The sequence below is a fragment of the Marmota flaviventris genome, chromosome 1, assembly GCF_047511675.1.
Source record: "Marmota flaviventris isolate mMarFla1 chromosome 1, mMarFla1.hap1, whole genome shotgun sequence".
Classification (NCBI taxonomy): Eukaryota; Metazoa; Chordata; class Mammalia; order Rodentia; family Sciuridae; genus Marmota; species Marmota flaviventris.
In genome coordinates this window covers 180,414,494-180,440,290 of record NC_092498.1, presented here as the reverse complement: position 1 = coordinate 180,440,290, position 25,797 = coordinate 180,414,494, and the positions used below count along the sequence as shown (strand labels likewise).

General features: G+C 37.1%; 1 protein-coding gene across 1 annotated transcript in view; it reads right to left on the bottom strand.

Annotated features, from left to right (window-relative positions):
• The window catches only part of Kcnh8 (potassium voltage-gated channel subfamily H member 8), a 346,203-nt gene that overhangs the window by 216,426 nt on the left and 103,980 nt on the right, over positions 1–25,797 (bottom strand). Inside the window, exon 2 of the mRNA XM_027923181.2 lies at positions 10,592–10,825. Coding sequence (XP_027778982.1) covers positions 10,592–10,825 — 234 coding nt within the window. The remainder of the gene's footprint in view (positions 1–10,591; positions 10,826–25,797) is intronic.

Sequence of the window (25,797 nt, the reverse complement as noted above, 5' to 3'; positions counted from 1 at the left end):
TACTAGATTAATTCCCCAGTATTAAACACACACACATTATTATTATTATTATTATTATTATTATTATTAGCAGTAACCAAGCAAAGTAAAAGTGATCTCTGAAAAAAATTAGGTATGACCAACTAGAGTAGAGGATATAATAATGTAACTGGGTAACTGCACCAATGTGGAGAATCACTGAGAATATACCAAGTCCAAGTGCAGAATTCATACAGATGTGCTGTGTCAGGGACAAGAATTATGAGTCTCTGATAAGGTGTTCTGAAATGGTGAAACTCTGAGCAGGACCAAGTTCAATCTTCCTCACACTGGTTTGGTTCTTGGAAACTTAGTGGGAAATTAAAACCTTCTTTAAAAAACAAACAAATAAACAAACAAAACACTTTGTACATTAAGTTCTGGGTCAAGGCAATTAGGAACCAATGTTTTACTTCTTGTAAAGTCTGACAGGGTGTAAGAAGGTCATGCCAGACTCTAAACAATTTTTCAACTGCAGGATCAGCCAACACACTACAGGACAGTTGGCATCTCTTGACTTTTGTCCATTAAATGAAAAAACAACAACTCTCTAATTTTTGAGTTGAATGCCTCTAGAGATTTGTAAAGTGCCCTTGGGAAGTGGTACCATCTCCATTTCCACAGAGAATGCAGAGGTTTAAGAGCAAAGACCTTAGAGGAAGCAAGAATGTTTGTGCATAAAGGTTTATTGGCCAGTTTATATTCTTGGGTGAATGACTTAAATATTAGAATATTTCATGTGACTGTAACTAGGTGTATATGGTTGAATTTTGTCTATCTAAAAATGCATGTTTGAGTCCAATACTCAGTAACTCATAATGAGATCATATTTGGAGATATGATCTTTAAGAAAGGTAGTCATGTTAAAAGGAGATCATTAGGTTAAGATCTAATCCAATATGAAAAGATTCCACATAAAAGGGGACACTCACAGTGAGAACATCACATTACGATGAAGACAGAGTTTGGGGTGATGTTTCTACAAGCCAAGGAAACCCCTAAATTAGCACCAAACCACCAAAGTCAAGGTGAGATAAGGAACACATTCTCTCAAACACATAGCCCTCAAAAGGAACCAACTCAGTAGACAGCTGGATCTTGAACTTCCAGTCTCCAGAACTGTGAGACAATGTATTTCTGTTTAAGAAACTTACTTAATGGTACTTGATAACAGTAGCCCTAAAATATATATATCAGGAAAATATTTTTACAAAATCACATCATTTTAATTTCCTCCTTTAATCTTTATTCCTTAGTAGCCTTTCTATTCCTGGATACAGGTTCTCCCTAAGGAAGGAGAGTAATGTTATTGGACATATTTAATATGAAAGTAGGCTTGTAAGATAAGCTCTCTGTAGAGAGGATATGTTAAGGTGAATACACAAGGGCTGGTACTAGGAGATCCAATAATGATGGTCTTCCATGACATAGAGAAGACATATTTCAGTGCCATTAAAGTTAAAGACCAGGAAGAAAACAAATATGGCACGATATCCCAGTTTGTAGAGTCTCAGCTTGATAGATTCTGAGGAAGAACAAGAGAAGCCAGAGATAGACCCTGCAGCACGGTGAAGCTGCACTGGATGGTTTTTTTTTGGAAACCCTGAAGGTAGAAGTGACCTTTTTATCCTTCCTCATTTGGGACTCTTCAGAGAAGCTGCATAGCAGGCCAACTCTGTACCAATGTGGAGGTGGCTTCCTACTCTTGAGGAAATGTGATAGCATAAAGGGATGCACAAGTTTATTTCCTCAAAGGATCCCTTTGCTTCTGTGTGTGAGGGGTGAGTTTGCTTACCTCTTACTCTCCAAAGAGAAAGAATGAAGATGAGAAAAAAATTGAGAAAGATCTACAGTGATGGCAAGAGATATGAAGACGCCATTTGTGGAGCACCCCCAGCTACAAAACTCAGTTTTAAATGCCTAAGGGGTACATCAGAGATTGTGCCAGAAATGAATCAATGGACCAACAGGATAGGTGTAGGGCTTTCTAAAGCATTTTAAATGAAAATAATCCTTGAAGGAGAGAAATAAGCCTGTTGGGGTCATATGCATGGTTTTAAAAATCAGAAATGCAGACATGCTCTCAAGTATACATAGGTCCCTCTAGTAATTTAATTTCCTTCAGCAAGCATTACAACAAACTACCACCTGATGAAGGTTCCATGCACTAGGAATATGCATATAAATAAGCATTTATATAAATAGCTATAATACAGCAAGATTAGCATAGAGTAGATGGCAATTTTCAATCCTTTGTACCTGGATCAATTACTTTGCTCAGAATATCAGACAACTCCTCAAGGTGTCGGCTCAGAGCTGGGTGGTGCCTTCAAATAATTTCCACCGACCAGAATGCGGCGGAGGAGATAACTCCATTGAAACCGGCGGCAACAGCATCAAATAAATTTATAGGAGTAAACAGTAACTCAGCAGTCAAACAGAACAAGAAGTAACATGAGCAGCATGAAAAAGCAAGGAAGAAAAGGAGTACAAACAATGCAGGACAGCCTAAATATTCAGGAGGACCTAGAGGCATCAGAAAAGTGGTCAAATAAAGAACTCAAGGAATACCTTAGACACATGGAATGGAACCTTAAAGAGGATATGAGACAGCAAATTCAAACAGTGAAAGAACACATTAAAAATGAATTACATAAACAGATAAAAGAAGAAATTAAGCATCTTTATCAGGAGATAGAGATTATAAAAAAAATCAAACAATAATTCTAGAAATGAAGGAAACTATAAACCAAATTAAAAACTCAAATGAGAGTATCACTAACAGAGTGGAGCAAGTAGAAGCCAGAACGTCAGATAATGAAGACAAAATATATCATCTTGAAAAGAGACTAGCCAACTCAGAAAGGCTGGCAAAAAATTACGAGAAAAACATCCAAGAGATATGGGATAACATAAAAAAACCAAACTTAAGAGTCATCGGGATAGAGGAAGGTATAGAGGTTCAAACCAAGGGAATGAGCAACCTGCTGAATGAAATAATTATAGAAAACTTTCCAGAAATAAAAAAGGAAACGGATATACAAATTGTAGATGCATACAGGACACCGAGCACACAAAATCACAGTAGACCAACGCCAAGACACATTGTTATGAAGATATCCAATATACAGAACAAAGAGAAAATATTAAAAGCTACAACAGAAAGGAGGCAGATTACATTCAGGGGTAAATCAATAAGGTTAACAACGGATTTTTCATCACAGACGCTGAAAGCGAGAAGATCCTGGAACAACGTATTTCAAACTCTGAAAGACAATGGATGCCAACCAAGAATTTTGTATACAGCAAAATTAAGCTTCAGGTATGACAACGAAATAAAAATCTTTCATGATAAACAAAAGTTAAAAGAATATGCAGCCAGAAAACCAGCATTGCAAAGCATCTTGAGCAAAACACTACACGAGGAAGAAATGAAAAACAATAACCAAAACCATCAGTGGGAAGTACCTCAGTAAAGACAGAGGGCGGGGGGGAAGCTAATCATGGAGAAACAAACTAAATAAAAAAAAAAGACAAATAATCAACATGGCTGGAAGTACAAACCATATATCAATAGTAACTCTAAACTTTAATGGCTTAAACTCTCCAATAAAGAGACATAGGCTGGTAACATGGATTAAAAAAACAAATCCAACAATATGCTGCCTCCAGGAGACACATCTGAATCGAAAAGACATACACAGGCTGAAGGTGAAAGGTTGAGAAAAAATATACCACGCACACGGTCCTCGTAAGCAAGCAGGGGTGGCCATCCTCGTATCGAATAAAATCGAATTCAAGACTAAGTTAATCAAAAGGGATAAGGAAGGACATTATATACTGTTAAAAGGAACCATACACCAACAAGACATAACAATTATCAATATTTATGCACCAAATAATGGTGCTGCGACGTTCATGAAACAAATTCTCCTCAAGTTCAACAATCAAATAGACCACAACACAATAATTATGGGTGACTTCAACACACGTCTCTCACCATTGGACAGATCCTCCAAACAAAAGTTGAATAAAGAAACTATAGAACTCAATAACACAATCAATAACCTACACTTAACTGACATATATAGAGTATATCAACCATCATCAAGAGGATATACTTTTTTCTCAGCAGCACATGGATTCTTCTCAAAAATAGACCATATCTTATGCCATAGGGCAACCCTCAGTAAATATAAAGGGGTGGAGATAATACCATGCATTTTATCTGATCATAATGGAATGAAACTGGAAATCAATGATAAAAGAAGGAAGGAAAAATCCTACATCACATGGAAAATGAACAATGTGTTACTGAATGATCAATGGGTTACAGAAGACATCAAGGAGGAAATCAAAAGTCTTAGAGATAAATGAAAATACAGACACAACATATCGGAATCTATGGGACACAATGAAAGCAGTTTTAAGAGGGAAATTCATCGCCTGGAGGTCATTCCTCAAAAAAAGAAAAAACCAACAAATAAATGAGCTCACACTTCATCTCAAAGCCCTAGAAAAGGAAGAGCAAAACAACAGCAAATGTAGCAGAAGACAAGACATAATTAAAATCAGAGCGGAAATCAACGAAATGGAAACAAAAGAAACTATTGAAAAAATTGACAAAACTAAAAGTTGGTTGTTCGAAAAAATAAATAAGATCAACAGACCCTTAGCCATGCTAACGAAGAGAAGAAGAGAGAGAACTCAAATTACTAACACACGGGATGAAAAAGGCAACATCACAACAGATACTACAGAAATATAGAAGATAATTAGGAATTATTTTGAAAACCTATATTCCAATAAAATAGAAGACAGTGAAGACATCGATAAATTTCTTAAGTCACATGAATTGCCCAGACTGAGTCAGGAGGATACACACAATTTGAACAGACCAATATCAATGGATGAAATAGAAGAAGCAATCAAAAGACTACCAACCAAGAAAAGCCCAGGACTGGATGGGTATACAGCAGAGTTTTACAAAACCTTTAAAGAAGAATTAATACCAATACTTTCAAAGTTATTTCAGGAAATAGAAAAAGAGGGAGCTCTTCCAAATTCATTCTATGAGGCCAACATCACTCTGATTCTGAAATCAGACAAAGACACCTCAAAGAAAGAAAACTACAGACCAATATCTCTAATGAATCTAGATGCAAAAATCCTCAATAAAATTCTGGCGAATCGGATACAAAAACACATCAAAAAAATTGTGCACCATGATCAAGTAGGATTCATCCCTGGGATGCAAGGATGGTTCAATATATGGAAATCAATAAATGTTATTCACCACATCAATAGACTTAACCATAAGAACCACATGATCATCTCGATAGATGCAGAAAAAGCATTCGACAAAGTACAGCATCCCTTTATGTTCAAAACATTAGAAAAACTAGGGATGACAGGAACTTACCTCAACATTGTAAAAGCAATCTATGCTAAGCCTCAGGCTAGCATCATTCTGAATGGAGAAAAATTGAAGGCATTCCCTCTAAAATCTGGAACAAGACAGGGACGCCCTCTCTCACCACTTCTATTCAATATAGTTCTCGAAACACTGGCCAGAGCAATTAGACAGATGAAAGAAATTAAAGGCATAAAAATAGGAAAAGAAGAACTTAAATTATCACTATTTGCAAACGACATGATTCTATACCTAGAAGACCCAAAAGGGTCTAAAAAAACTACTAGAACTAATAAATGAATTCAGCAAAGTGGCAGGATATAAAATCAACACGCATAAATCAAAGGCATTTCTGTATATCAGCGACAAAACTTCTGAAACGGAAATGAGGAAAAACACCCCATTCACAATATCCTCAAAAAATAAAATAAAATACTTGGGAATCAACCTAACAAAAGAGGTGAAAGACTTATACAATGAAAACTACAGAACCCTAAAGAGAGAGATAGAAGAAGATCTTAGAAGATGGAAAAATATACCCTGTTCATGGATACGCAGAACTAACATCATCAAAATGGCGATATTACCAAAAGTTCTCTATAGGTTTAATGCAATGCCAATCAAAATCCCAACGGCATTTCTTGTAGAAATAGAGAAAGCAATCATAAAATTCATATGGAAAAATAAAAGACCCAGAATAGCAAAAACAATGCTAAGCAGGAAGTGTGAATCAGGCGGTATAGCGATACCAGACTTCAAACTATACTACAGAGCAATAGTAACAAAAACAGCATGGTACTGGTACCAAAACAGGCGGGTGGACCAATGGTACAGAATAGAGGACACAGAGACTAATCCACAAAGTTACAACTATCTTATATTTGATAAAGGGGCTAAAAGCATGCAATGGAGGAAGGATAGCATCTTCAACAAATGGTGCTGGGAAAACTGGAAATCCATATGCAACAAAATGAAACTGAATCCCCTCCTCTCGCCATGCACAAAAGTTAACTCAAAATGGGTCAAGGAGCTTGATATCAAATCAGAGACTCTGCGTCTGATAGAAGAAAAAGTTGGCTCCGATCTACATATTGTGGGGTCGGGCTCCAAATTCCTTAATAGGACACCCATAGCACAAGAGTTAATAACAAGAATCAACAAATGGGACTTACTTAAACTAAAAAGTTTTTTCTCAGCAAGAGAAACAATAAGAGAGGTAAATAGGGAGCCTACATCATGGGAACAAATTTTTACTCCTCACACTTCAGATAGAGCCCTAATATCCAGAGTATACAAAGAACTCAAAAAATTAAACAGTAAGAAAAAAAATAACCCAATCAACAAATGGGCCAAGGACCTGAACAGACACTTCTCAGAGGAGGACATACAATCAATCAACAAGTACATGAAAAAATGCTCACCATCTCTAGCTGTCAGAGAAATGCAAATTAAAACCACCCTAAGATACCATCTCACTCCAGTAAGATTGGCAGCCATTATGAAGTCAAACAACAACAAGTGCTGGAGAAGATGTGGGGAAAAGGGTACTCTTGTACATTGCTGGTGGGACTGCAAATTGGTGCAGCCAATTTGGAAAGCAGTATGGAGATTCCTGGGAAAGCTGGGAATGGAACCACCATTTGACCCAGCTATTGCCCTTCTCAGACTATTCCCTGAAGACCTTAAAAGAGCGTACTACAGGGACACTGCCACATCGATGTTCATAGCAGCACAATTCACAATAGCTAGACTGTGGAACCAACCCAGATGCCCTTCAATAGATGAATGGATAAAAAAAATGTGTCATTTATACACAATGGAATATTATGCAGCACTAAAAAATGACAAAATCATGAAATTTGCAGGGAAATGGATGGCACTAGAGCAGATTATGCTAAGTAAAGCTAGCCAATCCCTAAAAAACAAACGCCAAATGTCTTATTTGATATAATGAGAGCAACTAAGAACAGAGCAGGGAGGAAGAGCAGGAGGAAAAGATTAACATTAAACAGAGACATGAGGTGGGAGGGAAAGGTAGAGAAAAGGGAAATTGCATGGAAATGGAAGGAGACCCCCATTGTTATACAAAATTACATATAAGAGGTTGTGAGGGGAATGGGGGAAAAAACAAGAGAGAAATGAATTACAGTAGATGGGGTAGAGAGAGAAGATGGGAGGGGAGGGGGGATAGTAGAGGATAGGAAAGGTAGTAGAATACAACAGTTACTAATATGGCATTATGTAAAAATGTGGATGTGTAACTGATGTGTTCTGCAATCTCTATTTGGGATAAAAATGGGAGTTCATAATCCACCTGAATCTAATGTATGAAATATGATATGTCAAGAGCTTTGTAATGTTTTGAACAACCAATAAAAAAATAAATAAATAAATAAAAGTTACAGAAAAAAAAAATTTCCACCCACATTCTTCCAGGACTGCAAGGTATCTTATAAGAAATTAGGCTGTGGAAAGTCTTTCTATGGTTGAGCGTCCAAAGGCTCCATCATTTGTTCTTCATCTCTGAGTCTCCTTTTTGGCCTGACCCTTTCTCAGTGGTGGCACATTTCGGTATTTCAAAAAGGCTTAAGAAGGAAGACAATCAAATGGGTGTGGAGTGACCTACACAAGTCACCTATCTTAAGAAGGATGAGTCTGAGTCAGTGGATATTGCAGACAAAGGATATTCTTCTCCTTTGTTCCACCAGATGGAGGTTTTATTGCTCCCTGCCAGTCCACACTCCCAGAAACAACCTCCTTTTTTTTTTTCTTTTTTAACACCTCAGGCCTTCTTTTTAATGGTTATGGTATAATTAGTAGAGCTAGAATCCTTTTATTTTATTATATTTGCTATGCTGGCCTCATCTACTGACATTGAGAAGAATACAATGGTCTGAATCATGTGCCTTGTGCCAAAGAACTGGGGTATAACCTTGTTCCAGAGGGGTGCTCTCCACTACTTCAAGACTCCTGCATATCCCAAATCCACACAATTAAGGAATGTCCTCCAAGGACAAATAAACTATAAAAAGGGATGAAGATGCAGGTTTCTTTTTTTCTACTTGGCATTGACTTTAATATCCCCAGCTTATTGGGTATGAGATCCAGAGGCCAGGGGTGCAGTTGATCATCTTCAGTGTACAATACCCCACAAGAAAGAATCACTACAAAATGTTAACAGTGATAAGGATGAGAGATTCTGAGATAGAGTACAATTTAAAAGTTGTTACATAAAGACCCCCCCAAAGAGTAACTCAAACAAGATAGAAATATGTTTGGTTTTGTCTGAGGTGGAAAGGTAGCTCTGTCACATCCCACTACTCTATTGCCCTTGTCAAGTGGTTGAAAGCTGCCTTTCCAGCTTTGCTTAACATTCTGATCGACATGTATTCGTTTACTCGGGCTGCCATCACAAAATGCAGTGGTTGAAACAAGAGAATTTTATGTTCTCACAGCTGAAACCTAAGATTGAGGTGGCTGGTGGATTTGATTTCTCCTGAGGCCTCTCTCCTTGGCTTACAGAGAGCTGACTTCCTGTATTCTCACATGGCCTTTTCCCTGTGTGTGCACACCTCTGGTGGCTCTTCCACTTCTCATAAGGACATAAGTCACAATGGATTAAAGCCCCACTCTCATGACCTCATTAAACCTTAATTATATCTTTAAGAGCCATGTCTTCAAATATAATCGTATGGGGGGTTATGGCCTCAATATAAAAATATTTGACAAGACCACATTTTATCTGTAATACCATGTGAAAGGAGAAAGAGAATAATCAGAAGGAAAACAATTTCACTTTCAGGGATATTACCTTGAATTTGTATAGATGATTCCTTTCCACCTATCCTTGTCCCCAAACTTAGCTGCAATGCACAACCGAACTACAAAGAACTCTGGGAATATATTTTTAGCTTGGTATCTGTGCAAGGAAAGGGTTATGGATATGAGGTGTCCCCCAAAAGCTTATGAGGGAGACAATGCAAGAATGTTCAGAGGCAAAGTGATGAGATTATGAGACATACTCCAATCTGTAGATTAACGCACTTGAATGGATTGGGGTGGAAACTATAGGCAGGTAGGTGAAGGAAGTAGGTCACTGGGGGCATGCCTTTGGGGGTTATGTTTTGTCCTTGGTAAGTGGAGCTCTCTCTGTTTCCTTGCTGCCATGTTCTGAGCTGCTTTTCTCTGCCATGTTCTTCTGCCATGATATTCTGCCTCATCTCAGGATCAGAGCTATAAAGTCGGCTGACCGTGGACTGTACCCCTGAAACTGTGAGTCAAAATAAACTTCTCTTCCTCTAAATTGTTCTTGTCAGGGATATAGGTCCCAGCAATGCAAAGCAGACTAAAACAGAAAGCTTTTAAAGGAAGAGGGATAATTATAGACTCTCGGAAATGATAGTTTGGTCTAAATTTTTTATTTAGCATTTTCCCCATACATTGCCTCTTGGACTTCCTCCAACTCTCCAGGCCCATGTGGTAGTGCTACTTGTTAATGCACAGGACCTAAGTACTACAGACACCATACCCATCTCTAGGTCTTTCATTACAGAAGAATCATAAAACTTCAGCCATAAGAAAATACTTTGTATTTTTGAGAACTGTTGTTTTGAGTCCAGGCAAACTTATTCCAACGTGAAATAACAAGTGTCTCTTGTTTTGTCCTTAAAATTTCAGAGAATAGTGAGAAAAGCTCTACACCAGAGAAGAGAAACTGCAAATGCTGATATCCTTTAAATTAACTTCCTTTTCTGCCAGTGAACCCTTGGAACTCCATCTTTTATGACTGGGATCGAGATGTGGTCCCTAAAAGCATAAACCTTGAAAAACCATCCCTGAATAAAAGATCACCTGTTAAGTATATTAATAACTGCTACATATAATATATATTTTAAAAATGACTATAATAGCAATACACTTTGTTTCAACATATATTAACTCAGTTAGTATATATTGACATTGAACAGTTATAATTTCCAGTCAGTTTATGCGGCTAATGGCTAAAACAAGGCCATCATCCAAGTCATTTGTGGAACTTCTCTAGCAGACCATATTTATGTGAAATATCATTAAGCCTTAATGGGATTTATGGAACAATCACTGAGTTGGAAAAGGGCGACCTCTAACACTCTCCCTGAGCACGAAAGAAAGCCAGCTCACCGTTCTTCTTGTAGAACATAATTTCTCCTTTGAATTCTGTTTTTTCCTCCAGTGATTTTTCTATTTGAAGCATCAGCTGCTCATTGGTTTCAGCACCAAATAAGAACTTGCAGCTACAACTCTTCTGCATGACTTCAGTTCGGGCAAATCCAGCAAGCTCACAGAAGCCATCGGAACAGTAGACTATGGGGAAACCTTTAGCCACCTGGGCGTTGGCGAGGATAAAGTTGCTATCTGCAGAAAAGTAAGGAGAAGATATTCAGCAACTTAAGAGTCTTCTTTAAATGACAATTCCAGCAACAAATTCCAAGCGCATGTGTTTAACTAATGGTGCATAAAATGCAATCCTAACGTGCTGTGGTGATAAAGAGACACTCCAGAACAGAGAATGGCACCCAGCAGCAGACAAGAGGACTAAACTCTGACTTTGGCTTACAGTTCACAGGCCTGTATGAGGTGCTTACATCTAGCTGGCAGTAAGGGATGGTGCTTTTGAGGATGGCTTCTGGTTCATATCCTAACTGCCATGTGATGTACAGGTGAACTTGAGCCAGATACTCAAAACACTCTAAACCTGCTTCCTGATATCTTATTTTCCCAAAAGCAGATCCCAAAACTAGGATTTAAGTACAAGTAGTTTATTTAGGAGGCGATCAAGGAAGGAGTCCAGGAGGGAAATGAGATAGGGAAGGGAGGAAAGGTAATAGAGGATGAGTTGAAAGGGGGCTTAGTGCCATGGGTAACTGTGGCTCAACCATTCAGGATCCTAGAAGTGACTGTGAAAAAACAGAACTCAAGATTTTCCCAGAGAGTAGAATATTGATACACCAACATTCACTCCTCTTGGTTAAAGATCACTCCTGGGAGGTGGTCATTGTGTTGGTAATTCTGACCCACTCATACTCTAGAGATATCTTGAGTAGCCAGAGGCCAAAAGTCATTGATATTTAAGGAAATGATCTACACATGACCCCAAGATAAGTCAAGATGATTCTTGCAAGGCAGTGATAGGTATATTATAAGGATTATGAAATTACTTTATGTATGTGTTGTAGGGATTGTGTGGAGGGGAGCGGAGGGGGGGTTGCAGGGGAGCAAACCCAGGGCCTTGCACATGCTAAGCATGTGGTCTACCACTGAAGTACATCCTCAGATCTACTGTAGGGATGAATGAGATTACTCATTTAAAGTGCCTAACAAAGTATCTGACACAAAGACACAATAAAGATTATTGTTAAGAGTACTATTCACATTTATTATTATTATTATTATTATTATTATTATATTAACAAATAAGAATTTAGGGGTCAATCAAAACTAGTAGACTATTATTAAGTGTTTAAAGACAACCCCTAAAGGAGAAACTGAAAGTCAATATTAAAAGAAAGGTTCTTGCAGGATGAATTTTGGGTGATTTACTTTGAAGGGTGGATATGATATTTATCCAGAAAAAGCACTGCATGTTGGAGGTGGACTTTAAAATGACGTATTTCTAAAACCTGTTAGTGGTTTTAGTTTTAGAATGAATTAGTTTTAGGGTGAATTAGATACTATTATCAAACCATTCATTAATTTCCACAAGGAACAAATGTTGAACACTGTCAATATACCAATAGTGTTACAGGCTGAGATTTCATTGATAATAAAATTAAAAGTACAAAGGACTATGGGATAAGTTGTTAAATGAAAAAAAGATAAGATTTAATTAGTATGTTATATGAACTATCTGAAAAAATACATATACATAAATGTGTACATATATATCAAAGACATCTACCTAAACATGAATGTAATAACTGGTAAGTGTGGTTGTCTCTATACAATGAGCAACTATGGGAAGAGGTGGGATGAAGCCACATTTTTATGACATATCCTACTGTGTACTCTTTGAATTTTATGCCAGATGCTTTATATATTGCCTATTCAAAAACTAATATGTTTCAAAGAGGTTTACAGAGCAGACAACTTTTGGCACATGCCATGAGGAAGAAGGAGCTCCAGCCACTTCTCGATGGCCAGCAAGACAAGCACTGAACATCTCTATCCATGGGTTTCCTCATTTCCTTTAAGACTTCTGTTGTCCATTTCCAAACATAGTCCAGTACTCAGATTTGTTCCAACCAACCCCTAACCTCAGAGTTCCAATTGTGGTGATACCACCTGTATCCCACCTTGGCCACACTGGCTTTTCCACCATTTTAGCCACTTTCTCCCTCTGAGATCCAGAGCTCAAGATGCATATTTGTAAACTAAATTGTATGCTCTTTTGAAGTTATGGGACTGAATTAAATTATCCCAGATAAATAATTCTCTCACGTTTTGCAGGATCATTTATTGACTATATATTAAATGTTGGACTTTGTCCCAGGTGTGGATGCAAAAATGTTGATGTGATCCCTGACCTTAAAGATCAGTTATGACCCTGTGGGAATTTCCAGCTTGGTCCTGTGGGGGGCACTCTCCTACTGGGGCTGTGGTCTCTCTCAGTCTCACCAACTACAAACAGCTTCAAATCACTCTAACCATAGTGTGTGTCTCTTCTTCCCTTATTTAAAAATGTGGTGGAGAGGTTACTTAGAAAATGTGAATGCATAGCATTGTCAAAGTCCTCACACATCCTGAAGGAATTCTTAATATGCTTTCACAAGCCATTTTCAATAGATCATCAACATGTTTACTAACTTTCTATGATAATGTCAGGAGACATGGTTCTACCATATGGCAGGTCCTAGGGTGAAGGACAGGGGATGTTTAAAGAATAAAGCATGGTGTATAGCTGTAGGATACTATAATCTAATTAAAGAAATGCATGAATACAGAAAAACAATAAAACACACCATCTAAGTACCAATTCAGTGGAACACAGATAATAATTACTATAAGAATTCAGAGATTAAACATCTCACAGCTTGGAATAAGACAAAATAGGTGGAGATGACTTATCGAAAGTCCTGGACTGTTAGGAACAGTTGCTTGGATGTAGTGGGGTTGTTGGATGAAAAGAGAGAACAAAGACTGCATCTTGACCCCAAGTCTAGTTTTCTCATCACTTATATAGCTACAATAGCTTTCTTTTGTTATTATTTGTCTGATACATTTTTTTCACATCTTTCTATTTTCAGATCTCTTAGGTACCCATATTTCAGTTGTGTCTTATGTGTGGTCTCCATTTAAATTTTCTAAGGTAAAATGTGAAAGCATATCCTTCCACCTAAGATTAATAAAATTACTTTTATTATAGCCCCAGTACATTATCTTTAGCTATCTTAATTTTGTTCTCTCTTTACTATGTTTTTGTTATTTTGCCTTTCCCATTTTCAAAATTTGAGCTATATTTTAAAATGTACATTTTCAAACAATAAACACCTGTAGACCATTTATCCAGAGAAGACCTTTGTGTGCACCAGGTATACTTGTATGTCCTTTCCTCTCCAAAGAAGAAACTTAAACATTTGTGATAATTACTCCCATTTACATAGGTATTTTTTTTACCCCTTATTTATTCTCATGCAATGTATTATCTTTTTTCTGATATTTAAGGCATATAACATAGTATTTCTTTCTGTATGTTTCTTAGTGACATGCTTTTTGAATTAATTTCCTTAGCATTTTTATAATTGTTTGCAGACATAAGAGAAAAGGACAAGTCCTTTAAAGCTATAACAAGCTTCTGGGAAAAAAAAAAAGATGCTAAAGGATTCATCAAGTTTCCTGGTCTGTGTGTTTTAATTAAGGATTATAGTGTGTGTGAGGTAGCTAATTCTTCTTGCAAACATACTACAAAAACAAAGCAATAAATAAATAAATAAAGGCATGCACTTTGTCTATTCTGTTTATATTTAGCATTTGTCCTCAATATGTAATTGCATTTAAATTCCAAAGAGAATTGAGTGGCAGCCTGTGCTTTATAAAGCTTAGCGTACTAGCTACATGAATGGTCCTTCTGTTTGGGAAAGTGTAGCTCCTCTGCCCAGCTATCTACTTGGAAACATATGCTTTCCTGAATACAGCCCTGGAATTCCCAAAGAAGAAACATGACATTTACTTTAGAATTATGTAAAACAAAGCCACTGCCATAATGATTAGGCACTCATCATGGGCCTATCCCTATCCATACATATGCTAAGGGTATTTAACCTTTTAAAGAATCAATTATGCATATGTGATATGCATCTAAATGCCACACAGCTTTTCTCTGCTTGTTTCTAGGTCATCTTTTTTTTTTTTTTTTTTTGTATTTGCAGTTTGAAAGTGACAGCAAACAGAGAGATCTAAACACATTTACATATCAGGCAGTTGATTATTTCTCTAAATGCTTCCTTAGCCAAAAGCTTTCATGGATCTTCAGAGGGAATCTCTTTATGAGTAGAGACCCAGGTCATTCTGTCTGACCTCCTAATCTGAAGCACCACTTTCCCATTGAGAGATGCTTTGTTGACTTTCCAAGCACAAAAGGAATGGAGAGGTATAGAAGATACCACCACCACTAATAATAATAATAATAATAATAATAATAATAATAATAATGGTGGGGCTAGGCAAACTCTGATCTATTAACTGTAATCTTTGTACTTGCCTCATTAAAGATGAGAACATTGAAACCTGGAGAGCTTTAGTTTCCTATTGGAAATCCAAAATTAAGAATTTAAACACAGTCTACATCACATACTGTTTTACTCTATCATGTATTCCTTCTTTAAAGAAGTGGCTTGCCCTCTACTACTAAGAAAAATGGGCAAGTTGCTAAAAAATATTTTATATCTTTCTAGTCTCCAAAGTGCCCAAATTTACAGATTCTTCTTTATAGAGATCATTTATTAAGAGTTTAGTTATGGCACCTCTTAAAGCAGTCCAGATCTCTCAACAACCTCTGTCATTTCCTCGTTTCCTCCAGAAAGTCATATTTAAAAAATCTGACAGTAACTTCCTTGGTTCTGAAATATTTTGCATAGGTCCACTCCAGACTCTCATAAGAGGCATAGAAATGTAGTTGCTATTCAAACGAACTGGTCTCCAATCTCCTCAGAGGGTGTTGGGGTGTATCATAGTGCTTCTAAAATTTTCCCATTGAAGTATCCTTCCACTGGACAAAGCCAGTTAGTACATATTCCAAGGGATCTGGAGTCATCACCTTATGTCTGATTGATATTGTTTTGAAATCTCATATTTAATTTAACTATGCAACAGAATTTCGCATTCCACTCTTTAAAAATTCATTCTCATTTTAGTGTTTTTGATTTTTTTTTCTTGTGGGCTGGACAATTTTTAATTCAGGAAGATGTGTTATTTGTTATTTTTTTTTCTGTGATTATGTGCATATTGTCGGTTATACCACAATATGACCTGGGCTTGAGGATCACAACTTTAGGTAGAACAGTCCGTGTTCAGAAGGCTAGGCAGATTCAAATCACTCTCTCAGCATCAAATATTTAAAGGCAACCATCTTCAGAACCCAGTCCAATACCGCTCCAAATGGCAGACCTCAGAGCCATTCAGAGCAATGGGATTATTGATAGAGATTGACTTCACATCAAAGAAAAAACTTTGTGCCCTTGACTCTATGCCAATCATGCAGAATTCAGACTTTGATGATCAAATCTTTATTTCTGAAGCATGCCTTCAATATTGATTCTTTTAAAAAAGCAAACCTTGTGTTGTGTTAGCAAGTACTCATATTAAAATATATACCCTGCAGATAAGGCAAAAGGGCAACCCCAAGTCTACTAGCCCTTATTTTTCTGCAAAGAGTAAGAAACAAACGTGAACATTTAACTTTGTTTATGAGTTGATCTCATGCTTTAAGAATTACCTTTGCATATAAGTTCAATGAAGATAACATTTCTATCTCTTCTGATATTGAACATAGTCATCTTTGGAGACTACTTTATTCAGATGGATAGAATATTAATGCCTATGATTTTAAAATATTTAATTGATCTTTGCACTTTATATTGATTTTAGGGAGCTTAATTGTATCATTTCCAAGTATGATGGCATCTTTATTAGATTAATGATACTGGATACAAACTAGAGACCTCAACATGTTCTCAGCCAAAATTTAGAAAGCTATTTGGATTTGAGTACTTCTGTAATCTTATTTGAAAAAAAAAATGAGAAAATTTTAGAGATTCTCATAGTCCTTGTGTTTTTTGTTTTTTAGGTTTTTTTAAAATTGTCATTTTATTTATTTATTTATTTAGTGGTGCTGAGGATCAAACCCAGTGCCTTGCGTGTGCTAGGCAAGCACTCTACTGCTCAGCCACAACTCCAGCCCCAGTCCTTGTGTCAAGCTTCAAATGTCACGTTGCTGGCTTTTATCCTTCATTCATAGATTGATTTTTAAAATACTGTGTAAATTAACACTCCAAATAGACAAAGATTAATTTTTAACAAAGCAAAACTCAAAGCTGAAACTCTAGGGCTGAAGTAGTAAGAAAGCAGTATGTTGTACATGTTTATAAGAATATCTTGCTCCCTTTAGTCCAATAAACAAATACACATACACATACACACCACGAACAAGTGTCCTTCACAACCTGACCATTGAGATAATCCTGAGTCAGCAACATCAGTTTTAACTGAAACTTCTTGGCAACTCAAAATTTAAGCCTCACCCCAGATCAACTGAATTAGAATCTAACATTAGAAAAAGCTCCAAGAACTTACTGACAATAAATCACTAAAGGAGAGGAACTAAGGATAACAAAAGGAAACTTAAGTTTGCCAGTGGGATGACACAAGTCTGTAATCCCAGTGACTTGGCAGGTTATGGCAAGAGGATCACAAGTTCAAGGCCAGTCTCAGCCATTTGGAAAGACCCTGTCTCAAAATAACAAATAAAAAGGACTGGGGACATAGCTCAGTGGTAGAGCACCCCTAGGTCCAATCTCGTGTGTGTGTGTGTGTGTGTGTGTGTGTGTGTGTGTCTTTCTCTCTCTCTCTCTGACACACCCACACACAAAAAGACTTGTCTATTTTCATTGTACACCCTTTTTTATACCATATGCATGTAATACCTATACAAAAATATCTTCTTAAAGTTTATTTAACCAGGGCTGGGGATGTGGCTCAAGCGGTAGCTCGCTCGCCTGGCATGTGTGCAGCCCAGGTTCGATCCTCAGCACCACATACAAAACAAAGATGTTGTGTCCGCTGAAAACTAAAAAATAAATATTAAAAAAATTCTCTCTCTCTCTCTCAAAAAAAAAAAAGTTTACTTAACCATTAATTTGAATGGCTAAGTAAAAATAACTTGATTAAGGCTGGGGTTGTGGCTCTGTGGTAGAGCACTTGATCGAACACTTGCCTAGCACAAGTGAGGCACTGGGTTTGATCCTCTGTACCACATTAAAAACAAAACAAAAAAAAACTTTTTTTGATTAAAAATAAACAGTAATCTTGATGAAGAAAAAAAGACTTTATACTGGGCATTGAAACCAGGACCTCACACATGTTAGGCAAGTGAGCTACCACTAAGCTACATCCCTAACCCTAAAATACTCTTTATTATAATTTAAAACTAGCAAAAATCATCAGTAAGTTTTGGAAATTGCATTTTCTTCATCTGAATGTTGAGTTGTACTAATTTCTGTCAGGCTTATTGTCAGGAAATGAGCTTCAACTTGAAAAAAATGTTTTTTTCATGAAAACACAGTAAGATGACTCATAAAGAAAAATGAAGAAGAAAGTTCATAAAATCTTAAAGGTGATGACAAAATATATTGATGTTTTTTCCACAATTGATTATACACACACACACACACACACACATACATACACATGGATAAAGATAATAAAGTGTTTTCAACTTTTCTCTGGTTCCAAGCACAATAACATTGCCTGGCATACAGGAGCTGTTCCACAAATATTTGTGAAACAAACAAATATGTGAAATAAATGTATAGCCTATTATTCTTCAAAGCACCCAAAACCAGAACATCCTATGCAGTTGATCTCAAGTCCTTCGGGCTGATGTGCTACTTTCAGGAAAATCTTTGTAAGTAGAAATAAAAAGTTTTATTTTCTATTCCAAAACAGATTGAACATAATCAGTAAGCTAACTAATGCTAAACAAAGGCCACTCTCCAGTATACAGCAGGAAGAAATGATAAGGCTTGGCTCCTTGGTCAAGAAAACAGTGTGGGTATGAATCAAGTATTTGGGATCATTATGGATTCTTCTGGGTCATTAAGGGGCTACTGTGGAATTTTCTAATCCAAGATCTTCATTTTGGCCACTTTCCTAGTGAGGGGAGGCTAACCTGTTCCAAATATTTTATAGAAAGAACTAGGTCTGGTGTAAATACCCCTGAATTTCTATGATTCATACATTTTTATATTTGTAATTCCTAGCCTTCTCTACCCCTCCTCCAAATCAAATAGGAATCATAGGTGCGTTTCTCCTGCTTTTGCAAAGAGCAGAGGAAGACAAAGCTCCAGCTTGGTCATAGTTGTCCCCTTCTCAACTCACACAATAAACTGGATGATATAAAATGCCAACTCCCTCAACCCAGAGGGAAGGGAAGGTAGAGAATTAGGAGGCAAGTGGCAGGGCATGGATCTTCTGGGACAGTAGTCATTTAATGTAATTTTATTCTCTCACATAAAGTATAAATGACCAACCATGTAGCTAATACCTTCATAAAATGTAGCTAATACCTTCATAAAACTTTTCTGCAGAGTTGCTTAAACAACCAGTACTAACTTTGACCTATTGAAAGACAGACTAAATGCAATATAGCAAATGAAAACAGCCATATACTCTGAATACACAATTTCCCCAAATATCTAATTTAACCTGTTCCTCCTGTAGCACAATCTAGACGTTGCTTACAATTAGGTTTAATCCAATGAGTATTTCCTTTTGATTTTACGTAGGCTGGAATGGGCTTCTTCTTTAAACACAGGAAGACTTACAGTAGAAAAAGGGATTAATTCAGCCATGTTTTAGGGTTTACTTCAAGGCCTGTTAAATTTAAAATTTGAAAGACCACATATATGAATTAGTAAATTCAAATCACCAAAGTGGACTGAGCTTTCTTGCTCTGTTGAAGCTTTGTTTATGGACTGCAGAAGCTAATGAGATTCAAATGTTCTTCATAATTTGGTAGCATTTTCCAGAACCTCATCTGCCCACTGCGCGGTCTTCTCTGCTTCACAGTACTTATGTTAGATTAGACAGGGAAGATAAGCAGCTTTACAAGAGATAATTGTAAGTTAATTGTAGCAGGAAACATAAGTCTAAACTAATTTGATAGTTACAGATATTCCATGGCTGTAATATCAATATTTTTATTCTACTGTCTTTAGAATAATGCAGGGCGTTTGGGCAAAACTTTTAATAAAGGTGACAACTGCTAAGGGCAGAGGGTCTGGGAATTTGTAAAAGGTGGAGGGAAGAAGACAGTCATTAAGAAACAAACCAAGAAAGGTGAGTGCTGACTGTGCGTTATGAAATGGAGAGCAGCAGGAAGGAGGCAGCCAGACAAATGAGACAGACTGAGAAACAGCAGATAATAGCTGCTGGTTGTTAAATGATATGCCAGGCTCTCAGGCCTGCATTTTGTATTTTGAATTTCTGGACCTCATACCAACATCTTAAGGTCAGCATCACTATCGATGAAGGCTCAGAAAGGTTGAGTAGCCTAACGATGCTGAACATCAAGTGTATCTCTCTCTCTTTTTAAAAATATGTTTTTAGTTATTGATGGACGCTCATTTAATTTATTTATTTGTATGTGGTGCTGAGAATTGAACCCAGGGCCTCACACACGCCAGGCAAGAGCTCTGCCACTGAGCCACAACCCCAGCCCACATTGAGTGTATCTTTAGAGCTACCATATCCCCAAGTGAAGCAAATGACAACTGGATATGAATTACAGCTGATCCGAGTAGGAGCTCCTTGCACCAAGCCCACTGTTTCTCCAAGTATGGCCCTCGTCCTCCTGGTCCACCTCATCCAAAGGAACCTCCTGGGTTGCTTATCCCATTCGCAGCTTCCCAGACCTCGCCTCACGTCTACTAAATTAGAACCTCCAAGACATACGTCCTGGAGACCTTCATTTTAAGCAAGAGAATTTAGGTGATCCATATCACACACAAAAATTCAGACCTTCTGCCCTAGTGGAAGGAGTCGCAGACGGTGTTCATATTCCTCAGCCCCAAATGGAGAGGTGATACCACCCCTGTAGATAAGTATGTGTGAGATTTCTAAACTTTGGTTGAATTTCTTTCTGTATAATAAAACCTCTGACTTTACGGTTTTCTTTCATTCTTAGAGATTTTCAAAAATTAGCTCAGTTCATAGAACTAAAGAAGCTCAGTGTTCATGAGGATCATAAAGGCTGATATGTAATCTCAGACCCAATCTGTAATCCTTGAATCCCTCTCTACAGTATTATCGTTCTGTGATTGTCCAGTCTCTGCACAGACCCTCGTGCTGGGAACTTTTCTCTTTCATGAGTCAGTAATGTCAACGCTGTGACTGTGAAGGATGCTTACCTAACCTACATGTGGATTTAGTACCTGCTCTTGGTCTTATTACCTAGAATAATCTCTATAAAGAAAACTATGTCTACCACTTTCCTGTTTAGATTCTTTAAAGGTTTTCCACTGCATTTAGAATGAGATCCAAACTCCCTCCATCATGCTCTGTAATATCCTAATTTTTTTTCTTACTCCTCACCTGGTATCTTAACCTGAGAATGTTCTTCCCAGCTCCATCCAGTCTCCATACTTGTGCCCACATAAGTTCCTTTTCTCTGATTTTCATACTTTGGGCCTCAAATTTAATGTCCACTGCTTAGATAGTCCTTTCCTAATTATCTCATCAAAGTGGTGTCTCCTTCCATTATTCTCTAACATTATAGCCTGTTTTTATATACCTTGAATATTAAAATTCTTAATGATATTTCAATATTTTAGTTATATATGATTTTTTTAGCCTTTCATACCTAAGCCCACATAATATGAAACTATAAATACATAATTGGGTAATCTATATAGAAACAGTCCCCCTTGTTGTATATCTTATCATCAAACACATTATGTGTGTACAGGTACATCTTTTTCCTAAATGCACATTATCTGAGGCACACATGTTTTTCCTAAAGGAGTGTGTCTGTACACCTGAGTGATGTTGGTGTCGTGGAAGCAATCTAACTTGCAACATGGAAGACTATCTTCTCATGAGAAAGTTCATTTCTGTTGATGATGAGATTTTATGTTGAGTACCTTTTAGACCAAAGTAATGAGGAGCCTTAAATATGAAACATAGTCCATCTGGTGGATATTTTCTGTTTTGGAAAAATGGTGATCCACATTAGAAATTCTTAGAATAGGATTCCAGTTCAACAAATAATGAGCTGTACAATCAGGCTCAAGTCACCTTCTCTCTCTGGGTCTTACTTATCTCATGTCTAAAGAGAGGGAGTTGAATCACATGATATCCAAGATCTTTTCCATCTCAGACCTGCTAGGACTCAATAAATTATGGACACCGAGGTATGTGTCAACAGTGACTATAATCTGACAACTGTAATCAATGATATAAAAAATATTGTAAACAATTTTAATCTTATGAATAAAAGAAAAGGAAGGGAGAAAATAGGAAAGAAAGCAGATATGTAAAAAGGGAGGCAGGTAGGTAGGAAAGAAGGAAGGAGGGAAGGAGTGGAGAAAGGTAAATTACAGACAGACAAAAACAAACAGCAGCTTGAATATTAGAATCCAGCAGAAGAAATATCTTAAAACAGCATGGAATGTGTCAAATTTCTTTCACTGTGTGAGTAAAGGGTTTCTATGACATCCTCTAGTATGTAGTTTGGGCCACAGACAGATGTTGACCCTTTTAAGCTATGAGATGTTGGCAAACTATGTACCTTTTCTGAACTTTAGTATCCTCATCCTATAAAATAGGGGGTGGTTATTCTTGCACATAAAATAACCTAAAGGCAATGCTCAATAAATCGTAACTTTATTTTTTTTTTCCAAATTGTTGTTTCAGTAATTTTCTCTCTGGGAGTAGACATTCAGATCAGTCAAAAAGTATACAAAGGTTTTTGAATTAGGAACCATTTGCACTGAAATCTAATTCTACAGACATATTTATTATTCACTCAGCAAATATTTATCAAACATGTATGTGCCAGGCATTGTGTCAAGTGCTGTGAAAGTGAAGAAAGAAAAATCATATGGTGACACGCTCTGAAAGCAATGTAGAGCAAGAAGAATTAGGAATGATTCCCGGAGATTTCTAAATTACTATAACAAAGGAGTGTAATCAGGAAAATCTTTTCTGATAAACTAACACTTGAGGGGAGAGCCCAGGGAAGCGATGGGGTGACCCCTGTAGACAGAAAGGAAGGATTCTCAGGCAGAGAGGAGATCAAGTACAAAGGCACTGAAGTGGAAGCACATGTGACATGTTTGTGGAATAGCCAGGAAAGGAGTGTGACTGGAACCCAGTGGTCAAAGGGAACTCCAGTGGAGGTGAGGTCACAGAGTTCATGTGGGAGACACCTCTAGATCATTCAAAAATAGGAAGTCTTGAAAAGGTCTCTGAGTGTTCCTTGTTGTGTAATGGGGAGTCCTGGAGTGTTCTGAGTCAAGGAGTGACAGCTCTGCTTCTAGTATGAAAGGGCCACTCCAGCTGTTTTGTTGAGAATAAACTCTAGAAGAACCAGCCTGGGATGCCCAGTTAGAAGTTATCATAATAGTTCATTATTAAAAATGTGGTAATGTTGGACTAGGGTGGCAGCAGTGAATGTGGTGAAAAGTGGTAGGTATGAGACATTTTAAGAAGAAAAGTGGAAGAGATTTGCGTATGGCTTTGACTGCAGTGGGAGAGATTAAAAGAAATGTAAGGATGATGTCTGTTTTTACTTTAAATGCTAGAGAGGTAGAGGTACATTTATGAAATTTTAAAAAATAAGCCTTCAAGTTTGGGAGATTTCAAGAGTTTGGTCTTGGATATGTTGTTAAAGTAACTTGTTAAGTATCCAAGAGGAGAGATAAAGTAGGCAGCTGAATAAGTGAGTCTGAAGTTTAATGGTGAGAGTTAAGCTCACAAGATAGATTTAGAGTTAGCAGGAGTTAAATAATATATGGAATGAGTACAAACAAAACAAAGATGAAGTTGGAATACTGACTCCAAGGGACTCCAGTGGTTATAGGTTGGAAAACTGAGGAGAAGCCATCAAATGAGACTGAGAAAGAATGGCAGAGGAAGTAGAAGAGAATCAAGAAGGAGATTATGAAACCAAATTTTACAGGTCAATACTAAGTGTATTTCACGCTTAAATATGGTTTGTCTTATAGATTTTGAATAAATCAATAGAATCTTGCTTTGAGTCCAGAGACTGGAGAAGGCTTTCCCGAAGACAGTGTGCATGATCTAGTTGAAAGAATGACCCTATAGGTACCGGCTCAGCTGCCCTCCTTTGCTCAAGTATGCATGCACATGGGAGATGAGAAATCGGATGAGATACTACACAAATCAATAAGTCTTCCCAATAAAAAGTTTGGTTACTTGGAGTTCATATGATTTATTTTTATTATAAATTCACACTTTAATTTCCAACCAATATAAAGAATTAGGAAAGTAGATAGATAGATAGATAGGTCTCTCACTCCCACCATTCTACTTTCCTCTGTTAATAATAATAATAATAATAATATGTCTTTTAAACACTTTCCAACCTATATTTTAGATCATTGTAATCACAAAGTAGCTACAGTTGTGAAAACTAACTTTCTTTTTGCTATTATGTGACCAGGTTCTGTCCAGGGAGCCATGGGGTAAGTCAGTTTGCATATATCTCGTGAGGTCTTTTCATTTCTACTAACAGGTATGAGAAGATAAATGCTCTTACCATCCAGGACACAGTGCCCTTCTACCTTTTCTGACCACTCATCACTGCCTTGGAGTATTGTGGTATCCAGATCTGTGGCTATCATCTTGTGACCTTGAGGGGACATGCCTGGATGTGGCAGGTCTAACGGATGGGAAAATGCCTGGATTTTTTTATTACACAGAATAGCAAAGCAAACCAAAAAGAGAAGGGATGTTAAGATATATGATGTTAAGATTATTATCACTGAACTTCATCCTTGGATTCCCCTATGTAATTTACATATATTCTATAATTTTATAATGAGAAATTTAGCAATTAGGCTTGTAGTACATTAAGAAATAAAAATCTCCAGAATTTAGGGCTTGTTTGGAGGAGTCCATTTAAAAAAGCATGGAGATATTATTTCTTAGATTTTTCAAGAGATCTTAGAAGTCTCCTGTTTCTGCCCCTCAGGGTCACCCCCTTTCTACTGGATTATGCCTATTTGCCATCTTACTGTAAATTATCATAGTAACAAGAAGCTCACTGTGTTTAAGGAAGATTATGAGTTCTGAGCATCTTTCACCACTAGACAGAATTATTTTTATGGTTTAGAGTTTAGACATGAGGTATCCCCCTAAAGTTCATATGTTAAACAATGAAAAAATTTTCTTATTTGAAATGATTGGGTTATGAGAGCTTTAATGTAATCAGTGGATTAATCCACCAATCTGGATTACCTGGGTGGTAACTGTAGGCAGGTAGGGTGTGGCTAGAGGAGGTATGTCACTGGGGACATGACTAAGGGGTACATTTTTATCCCTGATGAGCAGAGCTCTCTGTTTCCTGTTTGTCATGTTCTGAGCTGTTTTTCTCTACCATGCCCTTCTGCTTTGATATTCTGCCTCATCTTGGGCCCAGAGCAATGGAGTTGATTGACCATGGACTGAGACCTCTGAAACCATAAGACAAAGTAAACTCCACCTCTGCATTGTTCTTGTCAGTTCTTTTGGGCACAAAGGAAAAAAAAAACTGACTAAAACAATTAAGCTCATGTAGAAACTAAATATTTTCCATCGTAATGTTCATCCATGGGCCATGCTTCTGCTTTCTGAACAGACCTAGAACATGACAGCTCTCTCCTCTATGTGCCAATGCTGCACATATATTAAATGGTGCAATTTCCCCCTCTCTCTAGACTGAGAAAATAGCAGACTACACAATGACAACACAAACTGAAAAGAAAGGGATCAAACATGAAGTAGAGATCATGACAAGTCTTTGTTTTGGCAGATACTTGTACCCCTTTCTGAAAATTTCTTATTTGTATAGAATAATAACTCTCTTTTGTGATTTAATAACCATGTGCTGAACA